Here is a 27,052-nt window from a genome sequence, read left to right on the forward strand (position 1 = left end):
ATCAAACGGAAGTACGCGCCCATACCAGCTCACAAGTTTCGAGCACTTCCAACAAGTCCTGGTCGCTCCCAAACGTGATCCTCGCTGCGGATCAGGCTGCCGCCGTCTCTGTTAAGCCAGCCAACCAGCCAGACCTGGAACTATGCTTCCTTGCAACGACTGGAACAAGCGGTGGCTTTTGTGCGCCTTTTGTCTCTCCTGGGTCTGCCTTTTGGGGACTTGCAGCAGAGCCGCGCAAGGTAAGATAAGACAAGACTTTTCCATTGACGCCACAACGCGTCCTATTGTTTATTTCACATCCCCTGAACGTCGCGCCAAGTTTGAGCAGGTCACCAAACTTGCGCTAGTTGGCACACATATGCAACCCTGCCAAAACGCGTCCAAAGTCCACTTTCACACACGCACGCACATACACACACACTCACACAACCACACACACACTCACTCACTGCACTTTCACTTACAGCTTTGCAAAGAAATAATGAGGCTGTTGGAGTTTGATGTCAGGTAAAGGTGGTGTGAGACAAAAGGGGAATTTCTTTCAAGGTATTATAAAAAAAAAAAAAAAAAAAGCTTTCACATATTGTAGTGGAACATGTAATCTGTCGTTTACATCTGTGGTTGGCAAAGTATAGTTCGCTGGCCACACACAGCCCGCTCCCTTCTTTAATTCGGCCCACTGAGCATTTACATTATCAAGAGCCCTGTAATATTTGTTGAATTAATTTAGCCATATTTAGCCGAAAACTGTTAAGTGAAAATGTTACTTCATAATTTATTAACTTGTTTATCTTAAAATACATGATTCATTTGATTTATTGCTCCCTTAAGACTCTTTTCAACCAATTAGTACCTTTTTAGTCACTGTATGTGTTCTGTACCAAAAAGAAGTATGGCACGTACCTAACCGGGTTTCATCCGTCTTCTTTTAAAATTGTTGTTTGACACTTCTTACTTGTCTAAATCATTTTCTCAACCCCTGCTTCATTTCCTTTTCACCTGGTAAAAGAAGTCAAAGTGTACCAAAATGCATAAAGAACAAACCATCAACAATCGATCCTTGAAATGTAAGATTCCATTCAGAATTGTTTACGTTCAACAATCTATTTTTATCCCACCCGTACTATGCTATCACATACTGTAAATAATACATTAATTAAGCAAAGAGGTTTATGCTCCTTACATGGTGGCTCTCCACTAAGTTGTCTTCATTGTCAGATGTCAACTGTTTTCATTCAATATGCTGCTCTTTAGATGCTAATCAGCAGTATCATGGGGCGTATAGTTTTGATGGACTTGGTTAGCTGTCCCACTGTGACATTGTGTCTTATTTTGGGGAGGCAAGTAATTGGATGCTCGATTGCCGTTCAAGCCTCGGGCCAAAACCGCGCTTGTCATATTCAGTCTTAATTTGCAAGAAGCAGTATGATTAAATCATCACACATAAATAATACGCTTTTCTGCCAAGACACTGTTTGGCTTTTGCTTGTTGTTTTCATCCCCTGACACACGTGAAAGTGTTTTCTTGAAATTGTCATATTCAGTACAAAGTTGGAGGAAGCACTACTGGAATTACAGTAAATCACATTTACAGTACAGTAACTATGCTTCTCTGCCTGTCCATTGTTATGGCTTTGCTCGGGGTTTTCTTCCCGTGGCCCATGCAAAAGTGCTGTTTCCATGAAATATGAGCTGATCTTAAACCTCGGAGCAATGCTTGTTGGAGCTTTGCAGCGATTTTTGTCGGGCGTGACGCTAGTATTGTTATCCAGATGATGAATGACGCATGACTGCTTGCAATATCAATGAATTGGATCTCTTATGTTTGTACACGCACGCACGCATGCATGTTGAATAAGAATCACAGTTGAGGCATACTGGACTTACTGGAAACAAAAACACTGATTCCTTTGCCTCCGCCGTATCAGCTTTTGATTTTTGATTTGGTTGTGAGAATGAAGAATTAGAAACTTGAGATACTTCATGTGGGATTTGATGCCTTTTAATCTTAATAAATTGAACTGCAAAAAGCCTGAGTACGTGTGTTAGTGACCCATAAATTCAGAATAATGTTGCTTGTGTGTACCCTAGCCATGTTGTCAAAAGCTAATTAGCCCGGAACTGTACTATTTATGAAATGGATGACTGGGTGGATGGTTGATTCCAGGGTATGAAAGATTAATCTGGTGAGGACATTAAAGTCAACCCCCCGCTATCTTAATGTTTATAATCGCCTATATTAATCATTTAAACCATAAATGTGCCCTAAGCTATGAGCCAAGAAGACTAATATCATTTCATATTACATTACCCCTAAAAATAAATAGCTTACAGATGATTTGATGTTGAAAAAAAATGCACCGGAAGTGCGCGTGTACGTGCACATGCGGCAAAGACTCTTTGTAACTTCCACTAACTACTCAGGCTGCACTCAGCTCCTCCCTTGACCTATGAAGCTCTCCTCTCCGTCGCAAGGTATCACTACAGCACACAGTGGTGCCTTGAGATACGAGTAACCCGACATACGAGTTCGGACCATTTTTTTGCATCAACTCTGCAGTGGCAGTGAACTCCACTCAACTCACTTCATAAGCCGTAGTCACGTAGATCATGGCCAATTCTTCAAAAAAGAGGCTTCAAGCTGTTTATTGCCACTACCAGTTAATGTTTACTGTCAAAGTAAACATAAAGCAAAGAGACACCACCATAGATGGTCTAATGAACAACATCTATGTGGTAGTGTTATAAACCTTTAAGCAACAGATATTTGAGCATAAACAGTCCAGGAACACATAAAGACCGACAATACAATACTTAAAGGCATATTCTTTATCCTCTGTGAAAAACGGCTCATCTTATTGCAGCTTACGTGGTCACTTACAGTAGTGTTGAGACTCGTGTTTGTTTGTCTACATGACTATACCACATTCTGAGGATATCCACAAAAATTCGAGCTAACAAAAGCCAGGCACACCCTTTGTTTAACACGCTTTGCGGTAGCCCGCAGCTTCCAATTAACTCGACATCGCTGCCATGAAGATGCGGAATCAGTTCAACAGGTCATGTTTTGTGCATCCTGCCTGTGAGATGAATGACACAAAAAGAGGAGAGTCATTAAGGATGCCCTTTCATATGGCCTTGGTGACTCATTAAACTTAGTTTTGAAACTGATAGCGGTGTCTTTTTCAGCCCGATAGGGTTTTGAAGACACTTGACACTAGCCATGCAAAGAGAGCTAAGGCAACATTTCCCTAAGGGTCGGGAATGTCTCACTGTTTCATGAACCAATTCGATTATGATTCAGAGGGCTACAATTTGGTAATCAATGGATCTTGAATTGATACATATTTTATATACAGTTCTTTCTTACTGTGTTCCTGCTTCCTACTTTTAAAGGAGTGTTTTTAACTGCTGAACCTAAATACAGTGGACCCCCTTCATGTTTTTTTCTGTGCATATAGGCCTGGGCGATATGGCCCCAAAAAAGTCATATCCCGCTTTATATTTTTGCTTCAGCCTGGATCGTCGACCCCATGTCCACTTCCCTTGACCTCCACAAATAGCTCATGCTGATCTGGGCCTTGCAGTTCAGTTCAGTACTGCTGCCAAGGTGCTGTGCCCGAGTGGGCTGCTACAGAAGAGCTAGTCGGCAGTCAGAACCACTCAAGTTATCATGGTCTTTTTTTTTTTTTTTGGTCCTGATTTTGTTCCGGTGTGTGTATGCATCAGGAGCTCACCAAACCATCCACATATTTTGGCAAAAATATTTCAGACTGGCTTTTTTAACATGGTGATGGTGAAGTTAAAATGTGTCTGATAGGCTTACAACCAAATATCTCATGTGCCGAAGACCAGGCTCAAAAGGTTTCTGGACCTTCGGCCGGGTACTTCTCACTTAGCAGGGTCTTCTTTTGTTAATGGAAAATTTACTAGTACTAAATGTATGCAATAGAAAACACTAATTACACTTAGTAATGATAATTGAAAATTTGAAAGGTTATACTAACTGCTTAAAATCTTGTTTCTACCCTAGTTTACAAATATTGTAACAAATGCCAACTAATCCCAAATGTGTTTTTTAAATGGAATGATTAAATGATGACAGTACATCAAAAGATTCAAAACATAAAATATAAAAAGTGATGTGTGTAAATAATACATGTTTCAGTACTACGTGTGATGGCTTGGTCAATAACACGTTTTGGAACTGCATCCATTAAACATATAGCACAACACATTTTCACATATTTATTCATCACATGCAGCACGCTAATGCACAGCCACTGCTGTTGCAGGAAAATTGGTTATGGTTATCAAATTTGTCAATCTTGGCTATTCAGGCTCCTGATAAAAGGCTGGCTGCATTCCAATAAGGCTATGAGCCCCGTGTGGGAGAGTGCATGTCCACTCAGGCTTGTCACATTGAGGGAGATGGGAATTGTGCAAAATAAATGGTTTGTGGGTGTCGACCAATGTTTCGATCGATATATGTGGGTATGATAAAGAAGCAACTGAAACAGAAGATATTTGTTTGGGTGCTTGGAGTTTATGCCCAATGTTGGTTGCAAAATGTATAGTATGGAAAAATGCTTGTTTGAACCAAATAAATCAAATCTTTCACTTTCAAGCAGTGGCTGGACTGTTAAAGCCAGGTAGCTATTAGTGGCAGTAGTAGCTTTGCGGAAGGGTTATTTATTTGTAGTCTGGACACATCTCCATGGCATGAACACTAAACAAGGACACAAAATTTGTTGGTCCTTTTTTTTTTTTTTAAAGAGACACGAGCGGGGTTAGACAAGTCACTAAAATTGGTGACAAAGTCTCTAAGTTGACAATGCTGAGACGTCGCTTTCTCAAAGATTTTAGGCACTATTTTCGCAAAGGCCGGCGATCCTGATTTTTGTGCAAACACAAGGCGTGTTTGCCAATTCAGCAGATTGGTCTGAGTCAAGCTGGGCGTTCCGGTGCAGCGGACGGCGGCCGGAGTGACAATTTGGTGGCAGAAAGTCGGTCTAAAAACTTAGGCCTACCCAGATCACGTCGAAGTCCTGGCACAGGCTAGACCGCTGGTCTAATGTGATTTTCGTGAATTGGATCAGGGCACAGGCAGACACATACCAAGCTTTGGAGACATATTTAAGTCACCAGTGGTTATCACCAACTCCATCCATCCATCCATTTTCTGAGCCGCTTCTCCTCACTAGGGTCGCGGGCGTGCTGGAGCCTATCCCAGCTATCATCGGGCAGGAGGCGGGGTACACACTGAACTGGTTGCCAGCCAATCGCAGGGCATATCACCAACTCATTCTGTATTTAATATGTGTATCGGCTCACATTGTCAGTTGCCACATCATGGCAAGAACAGTGACAAAGCTCCACTCATGACGGGTCACTGCGATTATGCATTGCTCTTACAGGTGATGATTTGAGACATACGGTGCGCTTCTATTTTAATTTTAAATTTTAATTTTCAGGCTTTAGGGTAGTGACGAACCATACCGACCAATCACATATGATTCACAATCACATTTTCAAAAAATATGCCAGGGTATGTAGACTTATGAGAACACCTCTACACATCAGCTGCCATATATATTTGTTTAGTTCTGTGTTACCTGACGATGATGCCAAAATGTTTTTGGTTTTCACTGAGCTATTGATTACAAGCAGATGTAGAGATACAACAACTCGGCTTCTTAAATAAAAATCACAATAAATAGACATGAGATTGATCTTCCGGACGTTAGCTTCAAGAAATTTTCTCAATATAGACCATTTTAAATTTTAGTTGAATACCCCTGGTCTAGACTGTCAGTTGTGCCACATTTAAAGAGAATGAGAGGAGCCACTTTGATTGGAAGCATCTGAAGTCTGCTGGAAACACACTGGCACAGAACGCCCACTCTCTTTACACAGTTCATGGAAGTAGAGCGCTTTGAGATAAATGGTTGTTATTAGAAAACCTTTACCATAAACTGACCAAGCGACCCTGGCCTTATGATTCATTCCACTGGAGTTTGTTCACAAAAATATGGATATCTTCACTGAACCTGTAAGTTTATTTCTTGTCTGGAATAACTAGCTGCTATCTGCTGAACAACATTTCTGGCCTGAGTCTTATTTACGATAATTTTTAAGTTTGTCTGAAAAGGAAGCCCTTTCAGGAAGCCCTGAATCTCGTAGGATACTGAACTTGTGAATGATAAGTCACTCTGGAAATACACAAATGTACAAACGGCCTGATAGGATTACTTACTTACTTACTATTTTGCATAAAGTAGGAATTAGAAAGGAATTATAAGGTAAATTGAAACTCTTGTTGCCATAGTAATTATTATATGTGTATATATGTGATATTGATGGCATGTATTTTGGGTGTGTTGTCAAAATAGCTGTGCAATTCGAATAAAATGCATATGCTGTACATACAGATACATAAATATTCACGGTTAAATTCATCAACTGCTACATCAAGGGCGGCACGGTGGCCGACTGGTTAGAGCGTCAGCCTCACAGTTCTGAGGAGCGGGGTTCAATCCCCGGTCCCGCCTGTGTGGAGTTTGCATGTTCTCCCCGTGCCTGCGTGGGTTTTCTCCGGGCACTCCGGTTTCCTCCCACATCCCAAAAACATGCATTCATTGGGGACTCTAAATTGCCCGTAGGTGTGAATGTGAGTGCGAATGTTGTTTGTTTGTATGTGCCCTGCGATTGGCTGGCAACCAGTTCAGGGTGTACCCCGCCTCCTGCCCGATGATAGCTGGGATAGGCTCCAGCACTCCCGCGACCCTAGTGAGGAGAAGCGGCTCAGAAAATGGATGGATGGATGGATGCTACATCAAGGCTTTTGTCATTTGGTTTATTAAAACGATAAGCTCTCTTTCACGAAAGAGCCACTGTATTGATTCCCTTATCCAATCAAAAGTGTGTCTCCTATAGATTCTGTGAAAGATGACATTTGCAGAGCCAATTTGGTCTCTTTTTCAGTCTACATATTGGATTCAGCTGTCCATAGACCACATAATATGACGACAAGAAGACTAAAGTTCTATCAAGTTTATTGGTTATTTTGATATAATTTGATCAATAACAGTAAAGACACTTCTAAAGAAATGTAATTAAATTTTTTTAATGCTGCCTTGCTATGTCCCTTGCGATTGGCTGGCGACCAGTTCAGGGTGTACCCCGCCTCCCGCCCGAAGATAGCTCTGGTAGGCTCCAGCATACCCACAACCCTAGTGAGGATATGCGGTGTAGAAAATGGATGGATGGATGGATGATTTTATATGGGTAAATGTCTCCCATGCTGAAACAGCCACACATAAAGTCCCATTTTCAAAAAGTTATTGATGATTTAAAATTTTAGACATTCTCAGTGAAGGCAAACCTTATTGACAGAGCAAATGGTGGTGGCCCCTTGAAATACACTTCTTTTTATAACGGTATAGACAAAAGTGAATAACGGTAAAGACATAAACAGGTTTTGTGTGAGTTGCACAATTTACATGTATTGCCCTTCTAACTCTGTGGATACAAGTGCATAAATGACCTTAACTATTCATTAAACCCGTTACACTCTTGCTTTTATACAGTCATAATATCGAGAAAGACATGCAATAGTTCCCACGCTTTCATGAATTCATACATTTCATATCTCAGATTCATACATATCATATCTCCAGAAATAACACCATTTATTTTGCAGTCTGCTACTGTGTGAATGCAAAATGGCTGCCTCGTCATGGCACTTCAGCTCACAGATCCCTCTGGTGTATTGCAACAACATAATTAGGCCCTCTCCGGTGGCATTAATGTTAAAGAAGTGACAAAGAAGGACCGTTTGTAAAGTGACAAAAAAAAGAAGAACTCTGAAGACACTAAGATGCATTTGTGTTAGTTTTCATTGAAAAAGCATATTAATTAAGCATTTGGAGAAAAATCCTAAATATCCACATCTTCAGAAAACATGTTGAAAATCATGAAATTGGTATTGACACTGGCATTAAAAGTAAAAAAAAAAAATACTACTGTACAATATTTTTTTCCTTAGAAACAATGATGACCTTTTGACAGATAACAACTGCCAATAATTCAAATACTCATATCAAGAAAATTAATTGATTTTCAAAAGGAAATTCAGTCAGTAATGTCTTTACCGTTATTGATCAAATTTTGTGAAAATGACCCTTGTATATATTCCTTTTCTTATCTTACGTCAGCTAAAATGTATGGTGGAGACACCATGATGTACAATATTTAGCAAAGGACATCTAAACTGCTATGAACACTGAATTCATGCACAAACTGTGTAGTCAAGCTGTACTTGGAGCAGATGACGTGCAGCACGATAAGACGTTAGACTAAAAAAAGATGTATTGAAGAAAGTTTGCTCCTCGTGTGTACGACTCTTTTAATGTTTCACGCAGACTTCGCCATCTCCATTAGACCGTAATAGCTTTGCTTGTAATGAAAATAAGAAAATTAGGCGTGATTGGTTTCTCCATACTGATTATCTCTCTCGGAACATCCTTGTCAATTTGTTTGAACTTTGTCCCTTTTGTTTACTGGTTTGAATCTCTAATGGTCTCTATGATTGCGACCCTATTTGTGCCCTTCTTACCACTAATCTGTATCCTCTTGTGGAGAATTAGCTGAGCCATGATAATTCACGGACAATTGCATCACATCCAGATGTTGTGATTCAGGCTTTAATTGTTTCTCATTTAGCGCATGTTGTGTGACTGAGCAGTAAATATGGCAGGAAAATGTAATATCTCGAATAGAGGGACCAATGTGAGCATGTCAATCGGCGTTATCACGATATTTCACAAAAGCATACTCCTGACGTTATCGGGCAATCGAAGACAGCAACAGCACCAATGTGGAATTTATTGTATAGTCTGATACTATTTCTATGTGGCCTTATTTGTTGTTGTTTTTTCTGACAGGTTTTCACAATGATTTGATTGTTTCGTGCACGTCAATGAATAGTTCACTTCATGTTTTATAATTGGAAATATCGACTATTGGCAGCATGTCTTCCTTAATAAAACACATGTACGTGTTATTGTTTGCCATGAGCTTTGGGCATCTACAGTGGAGATGGATTTTGTAATTAAGGTGTCTGTCATCTACCTTAGCTAAACATGACAGTGAAGAACAAGAAACTTACTGCAAGTGTTTCTTGTTTTGTTGTTAAGACCATGTGGGAATTGCATAATGGGCTCAGTTTAGATTTAGCAATGAGCTATAATGCTGTTGTAAAGAGAGAGGTTGTTATTTAACTTTTCCAATAGGAAACAAGATAAGACTCTTCTGAGGCTGGTGGGAGTAAAAACAAACTGTTCAATCTGATTTGACGCGAACAAATGGCTCGACAAAGGCTCTCGATGTATGGCGCAACAATTTACTCTGCTTTGTGCCGTCTTGGCTCCCTCTCAACTTGCCACATGTACATTCAGGCGCTAATTAAAAATGAATGCATCGCACATGCCTTTTAGATAATTAACAAGATTTGCCTGCAGCCCCTACATTGTACGAGATTAGTTTTTTATTTATTTTATAAACATTAGACAATCAACATCATTCTTGGCAACAGAGTATATATTGTAGGATCTCTCAGGTGACTGTGATATCCTTTATCATACCTACAGTGTTCTAAAGCGTGGCCAACTTTGCATCTTGCACTGTTTATGAAACAATTGGTAGCCTGTTCTTGCCTGTAGCTTTGCCTTGAGGGAAGCCTTTCAGTCATTTTTCCAGCCACAAAATGTGGTCTCAAAACAACCTTTTTTTATTGTTCATAGAAATGACTTCAGATTATTTCCTGGAAGCATGACCCTAGTGAGGATAAGCGGTGTAGAAAATGGATGGATGGATGCTTTTTTTGCTTTTAGATTTCACAATCAAGTAGTACAGAAGACTTTGATCCTCTTAAAGTGAAGCTCAGTGGAGGCAAAGTTCCCTCCCTTGTTTTCAAAAATTAGGTCATCTTTCAATAAATTTCTATAGTCAGGTCTTTATCATGGTTATAGCATGATCTGCTGATCTGCTTGCTGTTAATAGCTTGTTTGATGATGTACGGAATTTGTCAGTAACATTTTATTTGAGATGGGGTTTCACACCCCCTATCTCTTAGTACTTTGATGGTGTGGCTTTAGCTGAGAGTGCAAATACTCCCTCGGCCGAGGAGGTTATGTTTTCTTTGTCTTGTCAGCACATTTACACAGAATACAAAGAGAACCCAGGCAACTCTGAGACGCTGACTATGGTATTAAAATCCACCCATTTTCTGAACCGCTTATCCTCACTCGGGTCGCGGGCGTGCTGGAGCCTATCTCAGCTGACTGTGGGCGAGAGGCGGGGTACACCCTGAACTGGTCGCCAGCCAATCGCAGAGCACCTATTAACAAACAACCATTCGCACTCACTTTCACACCTACGCACAATTTAGAGTTTTCAATGAACCTACCATGCGTGTTTTTGCAATATGGGAGGAAACCGGAGTACCCGGAGAAACCCCACGCAGGGACGGGGGAGAACATACAAACTCCACACAGGCGAGGCCAGATTTGAACCTGGGTCCTCAGAACTGTGAGGCAGATGTGCTAACCAGTCGTTCACCGTGCCGCCCTATGTTATTAACATCCATTCATTCATTAATAATTACAAATTAAAACAGTAATACTAACTATTTTAAAATATGAGTATGGTTTACCACAAAGATTATTTCCAAGCAGAGGAGTGCATTATGGACACAAGGTTGACGACAGTCAGTTTTAAATGGCTAAATGTTGGAATGAACTTGGCAAAGATACGCGTTTTTTTTTTTTACTCTAATCATGACATCTCGAGGTTACAAATGGCATGTAAAGAACTAGTTTGAACCAGAACTGGTTAAGTAGTTTTCATGTAGATATTTTTCCTGCAATTATGACTTTACTACTGCGTCAACATAGGTTAGTGGCTTGTTCCGGTTTCGCCGCTGTAGAAATGGAAGTCTGTCGTAAACCGATGACTCCCTGTATCTCGCAGCGTGTTTCAAAGCCTAATATTGGATGACTGTTGATTCTGAAAAAAGTCCAATAAATTGTGGAAAACAATAAGTCCATACTGTGAGAATTCTGTTGGGAGATTATTTTGTAAACTTGCAGTTTCCTAAAATAACAAACAAGAAAATTTTTAAAACCTCTTGTCAGGTGATTGTGTTCGGTCAGTAAGTTACTAGATACTAGTTTTCGCATAAATAACTTCTTTCCACATTGTCCCACTAATACAAATATGCTTGTACTTTATGAAGAGGTGAGCACATTCAATAACAAACTGTTTCATTCAAATGTCCATTGGGGGTAACCATAGTCATAGCTATGCCATTTATCTTGAAAAACCTAACCTAGAGACAAGCTGTGAGTCACCCATAGCCCTTATTTCACTCGCCTTAGGCAACAGTTCTCCTAAATGACAGTATAACTTGTGAGTCTTATGTGGTGGACGCACCCTTTTCTACAGTGACCAGATGTTGCAAGCCAACCTAACCTAAAATAAAAGAATTGCTTGACTTAAAAAAAAAAAAAAAGTTTAAAGCAAGTTATTAGTATGAAGTCTCAGTGAGTTGTTGAAATGTGTCTTTTAAGATGGCTGGGCCTTATCTCTGGATACTATTATACTTTATAACAAGTCATTTTTTTCCTTATTGTCCAAAGTCTGATTTCAAATACTATTTGTCTCCTTACTATTTGGAAACAGCCACATGCCAGGAAGCAAATATAGGATGCAAATACGGTGAGGATAGTTGGCTATGTTGCATTATAGTTTCTTTATGGTTTGGCCCCCTGACGAGCTGGCAGAAAGATGAGAATACAGTCAAATAGAGCTAAACAAGATGGAACTTGGCCCCAAACCGATTCAACCTGCCCGTGTTATGATCTTCATGTTCTTGGCAAAGTGCTCAGATCATTATCCAAATCTGTGTTTGTGTGTGTTTTGTGTAACTCTTGGCAATGCTCACCATTGTCTGCAGTACCGAGGGAATGAGCTGCCAATGAAAAATTGAGGCAGGAAAATCTGCCTCCTGTTTCTGCAAGTTTAATTTTTCAAACACCTGCATGTTGTGTGTATGAGTATATTTATTCATGTTAACTTGAAAGCTGCATTAGAGATTCTTGAGGGAGCTTTTTTTATTCTCAGAAGCTTGTATATATTTAGTTCCACTGTAAACTAAAAAGCTCGTTTGTTTCTTCAGCAGCTGTTAAAAAGCCACTGATAAGCAGCAATCGGGTATTTGAGCTTGCTGGTTTCTCTGAAGTCCTTATTCTTATCTATACTGTCCAAACCATACAATTTTCTTTCAGAAAACTCTCCTGAATGCTCTTGGGAGTGCATTGCTTTCAGAGGTGATTGGTTGCGCAATGGTTATCATAGCCCTGGATTTAGAACCTTTTATTTTTCAAAAGTCAAGTATGCTATTTACCACTGACTAATGGTCTTGGGACTTTCTCAGTATGTGCTAGGCCTAACGTTGGTGTCTTTGGTGAAAGATTGTATTTGTTGTTGGCTGGGTATTTTTTCTAAAGGACAACTTCAGACTCAGGTTTTGTTTATTGCAATTTAAAACAGCAGTGCCTTGGGGATCTTAGTCTCCCCCATAATCATTTTTCATCACAAAAGGTACTCGTACTGCCGCTTATATTTTTAGAGCTCACAGAATGATTACAATTGAATATATAAGATGACATTTAATGCTCTGTGAGAAAAAAAAACATTCAGTCATTTAATCATTTCCAGCTTTAAACATTTTGCCAATAATTTGCATGCTCTGGCAGAATAGAATGACAAGAAACAATTATTGTGGTGTTGCCATGATTGAGATTTTGCAGTGAGGCATGTTGACATAAGAGAAATGAGACAGGAGACCAGACAGAGGCCCAGACTGGCGACGTTGCTATGTATTTTCCTGTGCTAGGGAACACCAATTCCACAATTTATCGTAGTAAGTCTCTGCAGGGCCTCATCTCGCCAACTGGATGCAATACTAATTCCATTCCAAGCAAAAGGGGTACACACTGGGAGAATTTGATGAGTGTCAGCCCCACTCCAAGGTCATAAATTGAAGTCTGACAGGTTGCACAAATGCTGGCCTCATTCCCTTCATGACCGCTTTGCTCACAGTCCAGAGCCTAGCGTCTCGCTCTTTCAACTGTTATACCTTGCAGGAAGGTAAACTTAATTTCCAAACTTTTCAAGATGTTCCTTTAGGGTTGCATGATAATAGAGATGATGATAAAAAGCACCGACTCAGCAAAAAAAATAAAAACTAATAACAGAAGCAAGTAAAATATGAGGGGCACACATGAGGGCCGGTGCCAATGGCAAGAACTTTTATTATAAACGGCTGAAACAGAAGCTGAAGCTATTTTTGGGGGAGAAAGACTGGCAGTGTAAAATGTGCCTAAAAATCTCCTTGGAGAACAACATTTCTCCCACCTTAAAGCTTGAGTGATGCAGTTTTTGTGTGCTTTTGATTTTGTATTATTTGATTTTGCATATTTTTTCTGACTAGGTTTTGTCCCAGTTTTCATTTGTAAAACTCAGGAAACATCTGTATAACACATCCTGTCAAAAGTTGGACCTTCAAATTAAAGACACACGGTATAATAACACAGTTTCACACTTTCTTAAGCCACTTGGTGTCTTATTTACAGTCACAGTCAATAAACAAGCACAAAACAGTTTGTGACAGCTAAAATGGCCAAAGAAAGTGTGATGTAACTGTTATACTCTCATGCTTTTATTTTGAAGGCCTGACTTTTGACTGGCTGTTACACAGATGTTGCCTCAACTTGTCCAAGTGTTGCCGAGCAGACCGGGAGGCTTGTTGCCTCAAGTTCTTAATAAACCTTTGCATTGTGGAATATGCCTTCCAATTTGTTAAGCCCTTTATACACAATACAGCAACGTTCCAAGTGGCAGCCATTTGATAAAGAAGTCAAAAAACAGCATAGAATTTAGGAAAGAACTTGGACAATGGCTCCAATCTCTCTCCTCCTTGCTACTGTATACGGCATAAGCGTCTTCAATAAAAATAAAAATGATGGTAAATGGTCATATATCCACTTCATTAGTCATTTATAATAATCTATTTTTTGGTGTTTGGAATTGATTAATTGGATTTACAGTATTTCCAGTGGGAACTATTGCTTTCAATTTCAATTTTAGTCTGAAAACTGAGGTTCCACTCTATATTTAAGGACCATACCTTTTATAAAATGCTTTCACAATTTGTATACAAAATGCTCACATTATAGTTACATAGAGTAGTAGAGTTTAAATAGTGTGCAGTCATTTTAATAAAGTGCGTTAAACTAGTCAAAGTCAAAAAAGCTTGGGAAATGTGCACTTAGCATTTCACCAAAGGGATTCATTTTCTTGTATTTCTCAGTGCCAAATTCTGATTTAATTAATATGCTGTAAAATAATTGCCAAGGGCTAATTTAGGGTCAGTTGTGAATAATGTGCCTCTTCCTGCACAATACATGCACAACAGCCCAATTACACCAACATATTTTGCACAATGAGGACAATTATTGAAAGTGTTCCATAATAATCCCATCATCACGGCTAAGGCGGAAATTGTTAATGCTCTGCTGATGTGCAATCTTTTACTACTGCTGATAAATTCTGTGACATTTCTTTTGAAGGGGAAGGATTGATTATACGATGTTCTTATTGTATGTCAATGTCAGACCTCTACCACATGAGGGACAACCTGTTTTTCTTTATCTGTTTTCAGAGGGAGCTCAACCTGAACTGTTCATCTTCAACGAGCTGTGTGCCCTGAAAGAGGATCCAGGGCCTTGCAGGGCCGTGAGGGACAAGTACTTCTTCAACGTGGACACGGGCCACTGTGAGCTGTTTGAATATGGAGGTTGCGGAGGAAACGCCAACAACTTCGAAACCCTGGAGGCGTGCCAAGAAACGTGCATTGTCTCAGGTGAGTGCCACCCTACTGTTGATAATGGATGAAGCCGCTATTCCTGGGGGATTGGGACTGAGCCTTACCATGGATAGTGAAAATCTAGAGTAATACCCTGTCCTCTAAAAATGTCCATAATTGCCTATATTGATATATATTGATGGTGCCTTGATGTACGAGTTTAATTTGTTTCATGACCTCGCTCATAACTCAGTACACTCGTATCTAAAATCATCTTTCCCGATTGAAATGACTGGAAATGCCATTTATCGGTTCCTGTCTCTATTTTTTTTTATTAAGAAAAACAATACTATAATATACAGCGACTGCAATAAGTCTTTAACACGTCACAATTTTTCTCATTAAATATATTTCCAGAGGTGCTATTGACATGAAACTTTCACCAGATGTTGGGAACAACTAAAGTAATCCATACATACAAAGAATGTAGTACAAATAAGATCAGAAATTAATTTGTGTGTAATAATGTCAAATGACACAGGAAAAAACTATTGAACACGCCAACTGGTATTTATTTAATACTTTGTACAAAAACCTTTGTTTGCAATAACAGCTTCAAGACACCTCCTGTATGGAGTAACTTGTCGCATGCATTGCTCTGGTGTGATTTTGGCCCATTCCTCCACACAAGCAGTCTTCAAATCTTGAATGTGCCATGGGCATCTTTTATGGACCTTGAGTTTCAGTGCTTTCCATCAATTTTCGATTGGATTCAAGTCATGTGATTGGCTGGGCCATTCTAGCAGCTTTATTTGTTTTCTTTGAAACCAATTGAGAGTTTCCTTGGCAGTATATTTTGGCTCATTATCCCGGTGAAATGTCCACGCTCCTTTCATTTTCATCATCCTTGTAGATGGCAGATGATTTTTGTCAAGAATGTCTGTACATTTGCCCATTCATCCTACCTTCAATAATGTGAAGAATGTAAAGAAATCTTTGCCACATGTTTTGCTTCAATTCAATGGACATTGTGCTGCTCCTTCTGGTCTGCATGCCTTGGCCACCTGGGATCAGTGTAATTCAAACAGAGACATGAAGAAGAATTTTACAACTGACTCAGTAAGCCACAGTAATATTACTCATTTTTCGCAAAGGATCGAGAATATTTGTCTGTGTGTGTTGTTATATTTTCTGTCTACATGTTTTGCTCTACCGTTTGCGTTCCAATATCCATTGCTTGTAGAGTTATAACACCACCACACAAATGCTATTCATGAGTCGGTCCATGGCGTTTCCCAGTATAGAATGAATTTACCCACGTGTAGTTCTCTTTGTTGCATGTTTAGTTTGACAGTAAACTTCAACTGGGAATGGCAATAAACAGCTTGAGGCTTCGTTTTGAAGAATTGTTTACTATCTGCCAAACAGCTGCTTGTTCTGAAGTGAGTTTTGAGGTACATTCACTGGTACCATACAGCACTCGCATTCCAAGTTTTTGTCAAAAAACAGAAAATCAGCTGAACAACGGCTGATATCTCGAAAAACTCGTAAGGTGGGTCACTCATATCTCGAGGTACCACCGTATTATAATTTTATATTATACACTGTAGTGACCAAAATTATTTTTATGCTTGTTTAATCCTAAAATGTGTCACAACAAACCATGTCACATCCATCTCTTCTCTTATTGGTCACAAGATTTTAAACAAGATGGTTTGCTGTACTGATAAGTGAGTGAGACGTGAATAAAGCAGGACAAATACACACAAAATGGAGCAAATATGGCGTTTGTTGATAAATCTATGAGCTGGATAACCTAGGAGGCTGTACCACATCAGTAAAGCACGATTCCAACACATCATCAGCGACAGACCTTATTGCACTTTGAGTTGCTACTACATATGGTATTAACGATAATTACAATCTGAAGTGGTAATTGTAACCGTTTGAAATGTTATCATGGTTAGCCGAAAAACATTTCATCTTCCAGTGATATAGTGATTCAGGAGCGCCTTTCAAGTGATGACAGGGAGTAAAAGTGTTGAAGGTTAATGTGTGTCTCACGATGACACAAATAAAGGTCAACTGTCAAAGATGCCGACTGACGTTCACTGCAATTTTTTTTTTCTGTAGATTAACTCATTCACTGCCAGCCTTCCCAGTTAACATGAATATTTGACTTCTAAAGCCGTCAATGGCAGTGAATGTGTTAAGAGTGGCCGTGACAGAGACTGAATGCATTATGCCACTCAACACACTGCGTTTGGCTTTTTATGTTTGATTCCAATGTCATTAATATATCACGAACTGGAGCTTTTGAAAAAAAAAACAATGGAAGCAGCAACAAATACAACTTTCACACCGGGGAGCCAACGTGCCAATGTTGAATACTGGGATTGGTTCAAACAAACTTCATCTGAGTGCATCATTTCTGTGATGTGCTTTTCATTGTAAATCCACAAAAGCTATTCAGGAACAGCAGAAGCTCTTCTTGTTAACACATCTTTTCTTTTTTTTTTCCTTTTGGTGAAGCAGCTAAATACAGGATTTAGTATTTTTGTTAAGTTCAACAGGAACCTATTTATATAGCGCATTTCATACACAAGGTAACTCAATGTACTTTACATGGTTAAAAGCATTTAAAAACAAAGAAAAAAAGCTTATAAACAGCGCACAGTGCAAGAAATATAATTTATAAGTGGAAATGCTCTAAAAAGCATGAGGACAAGGCAGTGCTACCAATGTGTGATTGCCGTGGCTATGCAGTGCCAGACGCCCCTGTAAATAATGTGTTTCATTGTGAATCCACAAAAGCAAAAATAATGACTAGCGGAAGCTCTTCTGGTTACAATATTCCTTTTTTCCCCTTTTTGAAAACCAGCTGCAAACAGGATGTGCTGTTTTCTGTCAGGTTCAGCAGGAAATATGCAAATTGGACATGCCGTCGGTACTCAAGCATCTTTGATCTAAATAAATTGCTCTTCCGTGTGCTGGCAGTTGCGCACCTATTTACAGTTTTGGATTGTGTGTTATTCTAAAGTGCTTTCTTGCAAGACTGATTTTGGCTGCCGTGTTGATTTCTATTGAAAATGCTGCCAATGATGCCTGACCATAGGGTCATTGAAGAATTTACATACAAATATGTTTTGTCGTTGATGAAAGAAAGTTTACCTGCACAAAAAGGCACCTGGGGGCGAGGAATGATCGTGTGCAAAGTCCCTGCATACTACCAGAGTTTAAGATTGTATTCATAATGACTAAACGTGAACACATCCCATCATAATTGCTGCTATCTTATTGTCTTACGGTGTAAATATTTACACAGATATTTAATTCTTTGATTTTATTCCTGTGTACTGCTCCTGTCTACTTCACTGCTGTAAATTCTGGATTGCCCCATTGTGAGACTTAAAAAGGCTTTCTGTATTCTATTCTATTCTATCACTAAGTGATGAGAGGCCATATTAAGTTGCTGAAAATTCCATTCTTCAATCTGGCCTGCCGAGCATTTACCTTATCGAGAGTCTTGTAATACTTGTTAAATTAATTGAGCATTTTTTTTCCTAAAATTTTTTTTATTTATATATATTCATTTATCTAATTAATCGTTCATTGATTCATTGTTAATACTAAAATATAAACTTGTAAAAGAAACAATTTACATATACATTTATTTTCATTACATGATTAATTAATTAATTGTAATAAAGTATGAATTTTGAATGCAGTACTACAATAAAATGAGCCTGAATTACAATTTTATTAGCATGATGAACTTTTATTTTGTTACATTAAATTAGCCATTTTCCCCTAAAATTTAATTTAAATGTATTATTTTTCTAGTCATTTATCTAATAAAATCATTTGTTAATTAATTAATTAATTAATTGTAAACACAAAATTTTGGGAGGCTATTAATTATAATTAAATGATGATTAAATTATTTCATGATTAGAATAATCAATACATTTTATGGATTATATATACAAAACAAATTTGAAAGATCAAATGTGGCTCTCAGCACAAATTTCATAAGCATTTCTCATTCAATATCTGTTAGCCATTCAAAGGCATACGGCGTAGAATTACCATCTTAGGGAAATTAGGAAAACTAGCAAGTGATCACATCATAAAAGTTGGTCCCAATACACATACAGGTGATGTTTAAAATCACAGCATTACATTAGAAATAATAAAACTGATGTAAGAGGTTGGAAAGAGTAGTAACTGACAGTGCAGAAAAGGCAAAACGAAGGAAACACTTGAGATGTTCTTGCTGAAAATGTTGACCTTTCCATGTGCAGGGAGTGGATCTGGAAATCTGATTGTATCACTGTGGGGACAGGAAGTGGCCTTGCTGTGACCAGGTGGTCAGTGACTGCAAAGTGGGTCACGGTCTTGCAGTTCATTGAGTGCGTCTTGTGTGCGGACCCTTCGCCTTCATTATGTTATTTGCGTACACCCCGCATGCGTGCAAGTCTAAAATCTGTGTAAACGACTACACAAGCGAAAACGGAGACCAACAACAACACAAAAGTAAGCTATTATAATAATTACATTTAAAAAAAATCTAAAATGTTACACACCATTTAGCTGGCTTAGAACGGAGTAACTCGCTTTTTTTTTTTTTTTTTCAACTTGTTATTGGCAGCTTAATTGCTGAGTGGTACAGCTGTATGCCTTTTCATGCTAGAACACTTTTGCTGTGTGTGGTGGGAGTAGGCATGGCCGATATCAGATTCTGACGGTATGATAATTGGGAGCAAAAATATTGCGATTTCACGGTATTGAGAATACAGCACTAAAATGTATTATTTTGAAATGTTTGGGTAACTTTTTTGTCCATTGAACACACTCCATAGGTGCATTTGCAAATGTAAAAGAAAAAAAATATAAAAGGCCCAAGTATTTATTTCACCATTTGTAAACATGGTAACGGCGCCACGGTGAACGACTTGTTAGAGCGTCAGCCTCACAGTTCTGAGGACCGGGGTTCAATCCCCGACCCCGCCTGTGTGGAGTTTTCATGTTCTCCCCGTGCCTGCATGGGTTTTCTCTGGGCACTCCGGTTTCTTCCCACATCCCAAAAACATGCATGGTAGGTTAATTGAAGTCTCTAAATTGCCCCTAGGAGTGAATGTGAGTGCGAATGGTTGTTTGTTTGTTTGTGCCCTGCGATTGGCTGGCAGCCAATTCAGGCAGGGTGTACCCCGCCTCCTGCCCAATGATGATAGCTGGGATAGGCTCCAGCACGCCCGCGACCCTAGTGAGGAGAAGCGGCTCAGAAAATGGATGGATGGATAAACATGGTAACTTTCGTAGCTGCTGCAAGACAGCGTTACAGTAATATACTGATATTACCTTGAATTTGTCCAAGAGTTATGGAAGGCAATTTCGTAACGGTGATTTTTGTATTGGAAGTATTGCCTCCTATAGCAGCCTTTCTCCGTAAGCACATTTTGCATATCCTTCTTCTACCAAGCCACGGTACCCAAATAAATCCCCAAAAGATATCAGACGTTTTCTTTTTATCCACATTTGAAAGTTGTCTGATTTAAGTTTGATGATTCGTTTTTTTATTCTCTTGCTGCCAGGACGCATATTGAAATTGTGACACTTGGGAGCAAAAAAAAAAAGATTTTTGTCACTTTTCATGTAAATCCAGCTTCGCCAGGATTGTTGGCTCTTTTCAGGCTTCTTCATTGTGACAGCATCTCTCTCTCGGTCTTCCCATTTTTTTCTCTTCTTTTCGTAGATGATAAAAACCCATGTCACTTACCCGAAGCGGAAGGTCCCTGTCGCGGCCTGGTGACGCGCTACTTCTTTGACAGCAACAGTCAGCAATGCAAGCGCTTCTATTACGGCGGTTGCTTTGGAAATGCCAACAATTTCAGGAGCATCGCTGAGTGCCAGGCGAAATGTCAAAAACAAGGTACGTGAGATTATTTGCTCTTTAATTAAATATACCTTTCACGTCAAATCAACTTCATCTGCTTGACATTCGTCAGTATTATATAAACCTCTGAATGTGCCAGGAACAATTACTGCAATGGAGAACTTCACTTTATAGAGTTGATGACATAATCAAAATAGTTCTACCTCAAAGAGCTTGCTGATAGATTAAAGCTGACCGTGGAATCACATTCCCAAATTATTTAGCATTTAAATGATTTCAACGCACCCTCAATTACTCCAGACTGGAACACAGCTAAGAAGTCATTTATCGACTAAAAGAGAAAATAACAGCACATCGTTGGACTGTGAAAAAGTGTACTGGCAATGACTAAATATATACAGGGAAACCTTTTTCGTTTGTTTTAATACCAACTTTTCAATTTTTCTCTTGTCTTGTCTTGTCTTTTTTTTCCATCCTTTGGGGGCAATAAAGAAGACATTGAAGTTCAGACCAGTGCCAAAAGAATCAGTGATGTGCAACCAACTGTATTAACTGGTAAGACAGAGACATCACGTCCCTTCACATTTTAGTGCTAAAATGCTTGAGACTGACAGCAATTAATATTGAATAGATAATCATGTTTTATGTCGGTGTCTGCAGCTATGATAAAGTAATTCTTTTTTTTGGAGGGGGGGGGGGAAATGAATGATAATGAGAAGACCAATTGTTAAATGAATATATGCGCACAAATACACAAAATGGTTGGTAACCTTCAATTTGAAAAGAAAAAGCCCACAATTGTCACTGATACAGCTTGAAACAAAACTATTTCTAAATGTAATAATTACAATACTGAAAATTAGCTTGAGAAAATCTGCTTGAATTGCAGTCCAAAAATGACGAGGCAATCATTGCAAAGGACCGAAAAGGTGACTTTTCTGTGACTTCTAGCTATCCATTTTCTATAACGCTTGTCCTCGTTAGAGTTACAGGTGAGCTGGAGCCTATTTCAGCTAAGGACGACAGGCAGGGTACACCATGGTCTGGTTGCTAGCCAATCACAGGGCACATACACACAAACAACCATTCACACTCACATTCACACTTAAAGAAAATTAAGAGTCTTTAGTGAACCTTACATGCCAATCATAGCCCTTATACACTGTACATGGATTATAAAAGTGTACATTGCAGTCATTTCATTGTTTTATTTAATAGAAACAATTTAATGTTTTATTTTTTAGCTATTGCTGCCACCTAACGCCATATTTTATTTGGGAAATAAGTGCTATTATTATAGAGGATTTCACAAGTGCATTAAAAAAAAATAGCATACCTTTGTATATGAAGTAATACGAATAGAAAATAATTTTATTTTATTGGTGACTTTCTGAGCGCTCAGTGACACCATGCAAACACAATAACAAAGAACCATCCATCCATCCATTTTCTGAGCCGCTTCTCCTCACTAGGGTCGCGGGCATGCTGGAGCCTATCCCAGCTGTCACCGGGCAGGAGGCGGGGTACACCCTGAACTGGTTGCCAGCCAATCGCAGGGCACATAGAAACTAACAACCATTCGCACTCACAGTCATGCCTATGGGCAATTTAGAGTCTCCAATTAATGCATGATTTTGGGATGTGGGAGGAAACCGGAGTGCCCGGAGAAAACCCACGCAGGCACGGGGAGAACATGCAAACTCCACACAGGCGGGGACAGGGATTGAACCCCGCACCTCAGAACTGTGAGGCTGACGCTCTAACCAGTCGGCCACCGTGCCGCCAACAAAGAACCAACCAGTCCAATACAAATAAGAAACATAAAACAGTTAAAATGTCAAACGCTAGTGCAACGGTGAGCTAAAATAAATGATGATTAAGTTAATGAAGTAAGTAGTACAGAATAACTGTGTTTTTAGTCTATTTTTCATGAGGCTTCCAGAATCGGTCAGGTGGTAATGAACTCCAAAGACGACCCGGGAGATGATTCCAAACTGTTTAACTCCTGTATACCTAGAAAAATACGTGTCTTTTTCAGGTGAGCAAACGGTCAACATCGCTGTGGTGCAAATGAACAACACCGATGCAGAGTATTCACAAGGTAACATTATTGTGTTTTTCAGCTACAATGAGCAGGGGATATAATTTTTTTCAGTCCAGGGACCGCTTACAGGGGCGAGATTTTTTAAAATGTTTTTATTTATTTATTTTTTAGGGCCCTGCTCATAATCCTGACACCAATTAATTACCACGTGTACAGCTAAATGCCATAGGCATTTGTGGACCCACAGGTTGTCTGGGGACCCCAGTTTGAGGACCACTGCACAACAACATACAGTACACAGACAATAGTAATCTATTTGGTTGCATTTATTGGTGTATTTATGAGGCTCTGAATTTCCAAACCACAGCAGTCGTGAAAGACATAAATGGTTTTCCTGGACTATACAGAACTGTACTGCCATCCCGCTAACCCTTTTTCTCATTGTAAACTGATATAAAACACTGACATCTTGTGGTAACATCTTGATGCACAACTAGAAACCATGACCCATAGTTATATCTCTCAATTTACACTCATGTGATAGTGTTTAATATAATCTACATTTTCATAATTTTAATCTACAGTTAGAACCATTATGCATACATATTATGCCTACCAACTGATGTTTTATGTACAGTGGGTGAATTATAAGTCATCAATGTAAATATATCACTGCCAATATTATGCGTTCCACTTAGCACTCATTATACAAATATTACTGCAGCATAATAAGATTATTCTTAGATTATTACGGCCTATATATCTGGAATATGACATCAGGAGACCATTAACCAAATGCTAACGTGTGATTTACAGATGTGAAGGTGCCGGATGTGTGTTCGGGTCCTGTGGACAGAGGAACGTGTGAGGGCATTATGCGCAGGTTTACCTACAATCCCAACACCAAGCGATGTCACGAGTTCCTGTACAGCGGCTGTGGAGGGAACGACAACAACTTCAAACACCGGAGACAGTGTATCAGGAAGTGCATTAAAAGTCAAAAGGGTATTTATAAAATACTTCCTTGACATCAATTACCGGTACAGTTTTCTAATTAGCCAGGGATTTGGCGCCATCTTGTTGTTTTAGCCACCCTATAAATGTTTATAATTGCCACTGTTCGTAGTTTGTACCAAAAATATACCACAAATCTTTCAGCTATTAGTTTCGTGATAGGTTAAAAAAAGAAAATCCGACTAGGTGACCTGTAAATAGTGATCTGTGAATATGCGGTGGGATTACTGTACTTGTCATCCAGTGAATAGTGAGCAGGAGAAAAGCAAATAAAAACAGACATTTTCACTTGTGGAGGCAGCACTTCATCAAGCTGCCAAATGAGATCCATGTATGTGACACAGCACAAATAAGCCCTTTCCACTACGTTGATCCTTCAACTTCGCCGAACATTTGAGTGTGTGCCATTAATCACAAGCTAACACCGATAAAACCGTTGCTAATCTCTGCAAATACTACAGCTCTGCTTACCTTTTGGCTTTGACATAATTAGGGTTGGGCATTGAGAATCGAGAACCAATTGGAACCGGGACTAACAGTCTAGATCTCCCGGAATCGTTCAAATTAAAAAATTTCGGTTCCCAGTTTCGATGCCTACAGTCTGCCCACCCCGAAGAAGTGGTGAAAACCAACAAAGAAGAACGTGCATGAAGATGGCTTGTGCCCAACGGCGGCGGCTGCGAACAAAAGTTTGTCTTAACTTTATTAAAATAAAAGACCAGTCGCGTCAGTGCAACACTTGGAATAAGATTACATTGTGCAAAGGAGACTTTCACGATGTGTAGCGTCTGACGCCTCAGCCTACACCGTGCGGAGCTTCAGTGAAGTCAACTCTCAGTCAAATGGGTGAGTGAAACAATAAAATACTATGCCAACAATGAGACAGCTAACAAGGTAAACCGTTGGTTGCACTTTTGCACTGATGGTTTTCAGCGTTTATTTTACTCTTCAAACCAATGTAAGCACCGATGACAGAAAAAAAAGGCTTAACGTTGAGGTAAAGCTTCACCGTGGCAACTTTACATCATAATAAATTGGGATAAAATCCACATAAACGTTGTCTCACAATATCACAAACACTAACCTTGTGCCTCATCGGTGAAATTTGTCAGCCATATGCAACTCCTATTTACATTTCAGATTACAAAAAACAACAGCTTTATCATGCAGTGTAGCTTTCAGAAATAAGCAGCTCACAAATGATTGACTTGGTTGTTTAATTTCACACTTGATGGGTGGGCAAATACTCCAGAGAACCAACTATTTGTATACAAGTAACCAAAAAGTCAAGTTTCCATAAAATAGCCTCTTTAAATAGAAAATATTGGCATTGAGTGTTTTATTACATATGTCACCACCATTCTACTGGTGACATTTGTGCTTCTTCTAAAAAGCTGAATTGCACATTTTCTTTGTTTTAATTGGAAGGACTTGTCATTGTGTGCCGCAGATCGTGGGATGAAGGTGATTCGAATAAGGAAGAAAAATATCCCCAACATTCTTCACGGCTCAGTCAGAAGGCAATGGGAAAATTTGAACTAGATTCTGCACTTCTCTACAGTCACCTGTCTCCACATATTATTTTGTAGCAGTATAGTTTTGATAGTAAGTGCTGGGGGTTTTTGCTCATAGTGACCACACACAATTTACATTTTCGTGCACATGATTTCATTAAGTGGTTGACAAAAAACACTTGTGTTTTGCCAGTCTGAAAAAAAATCAATAGATGATTATATAAACATTGAGTATTGTATTTGCTTTTTCCATTTGACCGATTTAAATAATCATGAAGGTCTACCCTCCTGTTGTGAGTTTCTTCCCAAAAATGTGTTTAATCTTTAAAAAAAAAAGGCTATCAGAATGATATCTAATTTAATTGAATTTTTTTCTAATTTTCAAACTGATCACTTTGACCAACAATATAATAGGAAGGTTAATATACTGTATAACTGTTTATTTTTCCTCACAGTTAATCTCTACAATAGACAGTTTAATCTGTGGACGGGCTTTAATTCTCTGCTTTTAACTCAAACTGTATTTATCACATAGTCAATTCTGTCATGTACTCACAGCTAAAATCCACCATGAACAATTTCTTGTTTTTCCAAATAAAATAACTTTTTTTCCAAAATTGTGTGCACTGATGGTGCTCTTAAAAATCACAGAAGGGGGCAGTGTTGTTCAAAATTGGCTTCATTGGCGCATAGGTCTCATTTCTTCTTTTATAAGCTTGTCTTTACTGCTTTGTTGTAAATTTTGACAATTTTAAAAATGTCACTCACAGGGCCCTACTGATAAATGTTTCAAAATATTTTGGTTTACTTATTGACCCCGTTATCTTATTTACTGTAGATGCCATGTGTTGCCAAATGCTAAAATTAGCATTTTTTTTTTAAATCTTTGTAACAGTTGAAGTTGTACACACGTCACAACCAGGGGTGAACTGACCCCTGCATCTGCTCTTTCAAAGCAAATCCTCAAAATTATTGTTAAACTTCGACGCCTTGCTCCGCCTATAATAGGTGGCGTACCAAAAAGGTGAGTCAATTTAGCCAAGCCCATCTGTCTAGAATACCTGCTTCCTATTGGGGTTCATTCAAACACATTCCCTATTAGTCACTGATGGTGTAGTGGTACACTCGTCTGACTTTGGTGCAGGCAGTGTGGGTTCAGTTCCCACTCAGTGATGGTGTGAATGTGAGTGCGAATGGTTGTCCGTGTCTATATGTGCCCTTCGACTGGCTGGTGACCAGTTCGGGGTGTGGTCCGCCTTTCGCCTCCGGCGCCCCGTGACCCTAACCAGGATAAGTGGTGTTGAAAATGGATGGATGGACATTCCCTATTGGATTTAGTCAAAGTATGAGCAAAAATAGCTCCTATAAACCAAAATCACTAGCATCCCACCTCGGTCTTTGAGACTTTTTGGTGCATCATTGGACATGTTGGACATGTCCAATGAATTCTGTGTTGTTTGGTGAAACTGGTGTTGGAAGCTCATTTTTTCGAATTTTCCAGGGGGCGCTAAAGAGAAGGCTTTTGGGCTTGGTGTTCAGAGCCACTAAAATACATACCTGTACATTTTCACCTGGATACATGAGAAAAATCAGTTGTCGCCCCCAAAACATAATTTATTCTGTGGAATGATGAGAATAAACACAGCTATTCACAC

The 27,052-nt window shown here is 39.1% G+C and overlaps 1 protein-coding gene across 2 annotated transcripts; it reads left to right on the forward strand.

Moving 5' to 3' along the window:
* On the forward strand, positions 1-27,051 carry tfpia (tissue factor pathway inhibitor a). 2 transcript variants are annotated; one of them, XM_061792677.1, is made up of 7 exons: positions 1-239; positions 14,786-14,986; positions 20,685-20,861; positions 21,321-21,380; positions 22,864-22,926; positions 23,686-23,874; positions 25,334-27,051. In XM_061792677.1, exons 1-7 carry the CDS (start codon positions 143-145, stop codon positions 25,423-25,425), a joined length of 879 nt encoding a protein of 292 aa, XP_061648661.1. In that variant the 5' UTR covers positions 1-142; the 3' UTR covers positions 25,426-27,051. The 2 variants fall into 2 exon arrangements, with proteins under 2 accessions (XP_061648661.1, XP_061648660.1); XM_061792676.1 differs by having other exon boundaries at positions 2-239; positions 21,318-21,380.
* Position 27,052: the final 1 nt, after the last annotated feature.

Source organism: Phyllopteryx taeniolatus, chromosome 12 (genome assembly GCF_024500385.1).
Source record: "Phyllopteryx taeniolatus isolate TA_2022b chromosome 12, UOR_Ptae_1.2, whole genome shotgun sequence".
NCBI classification, from domain to species: domain Eukaryota; kingdom Metazoa; phylum Chordata; class Actinopteri; order Syngnathiformes; family Syngnathidae; genus Phyllopteryx; species Phyllopteryx taeniolatus.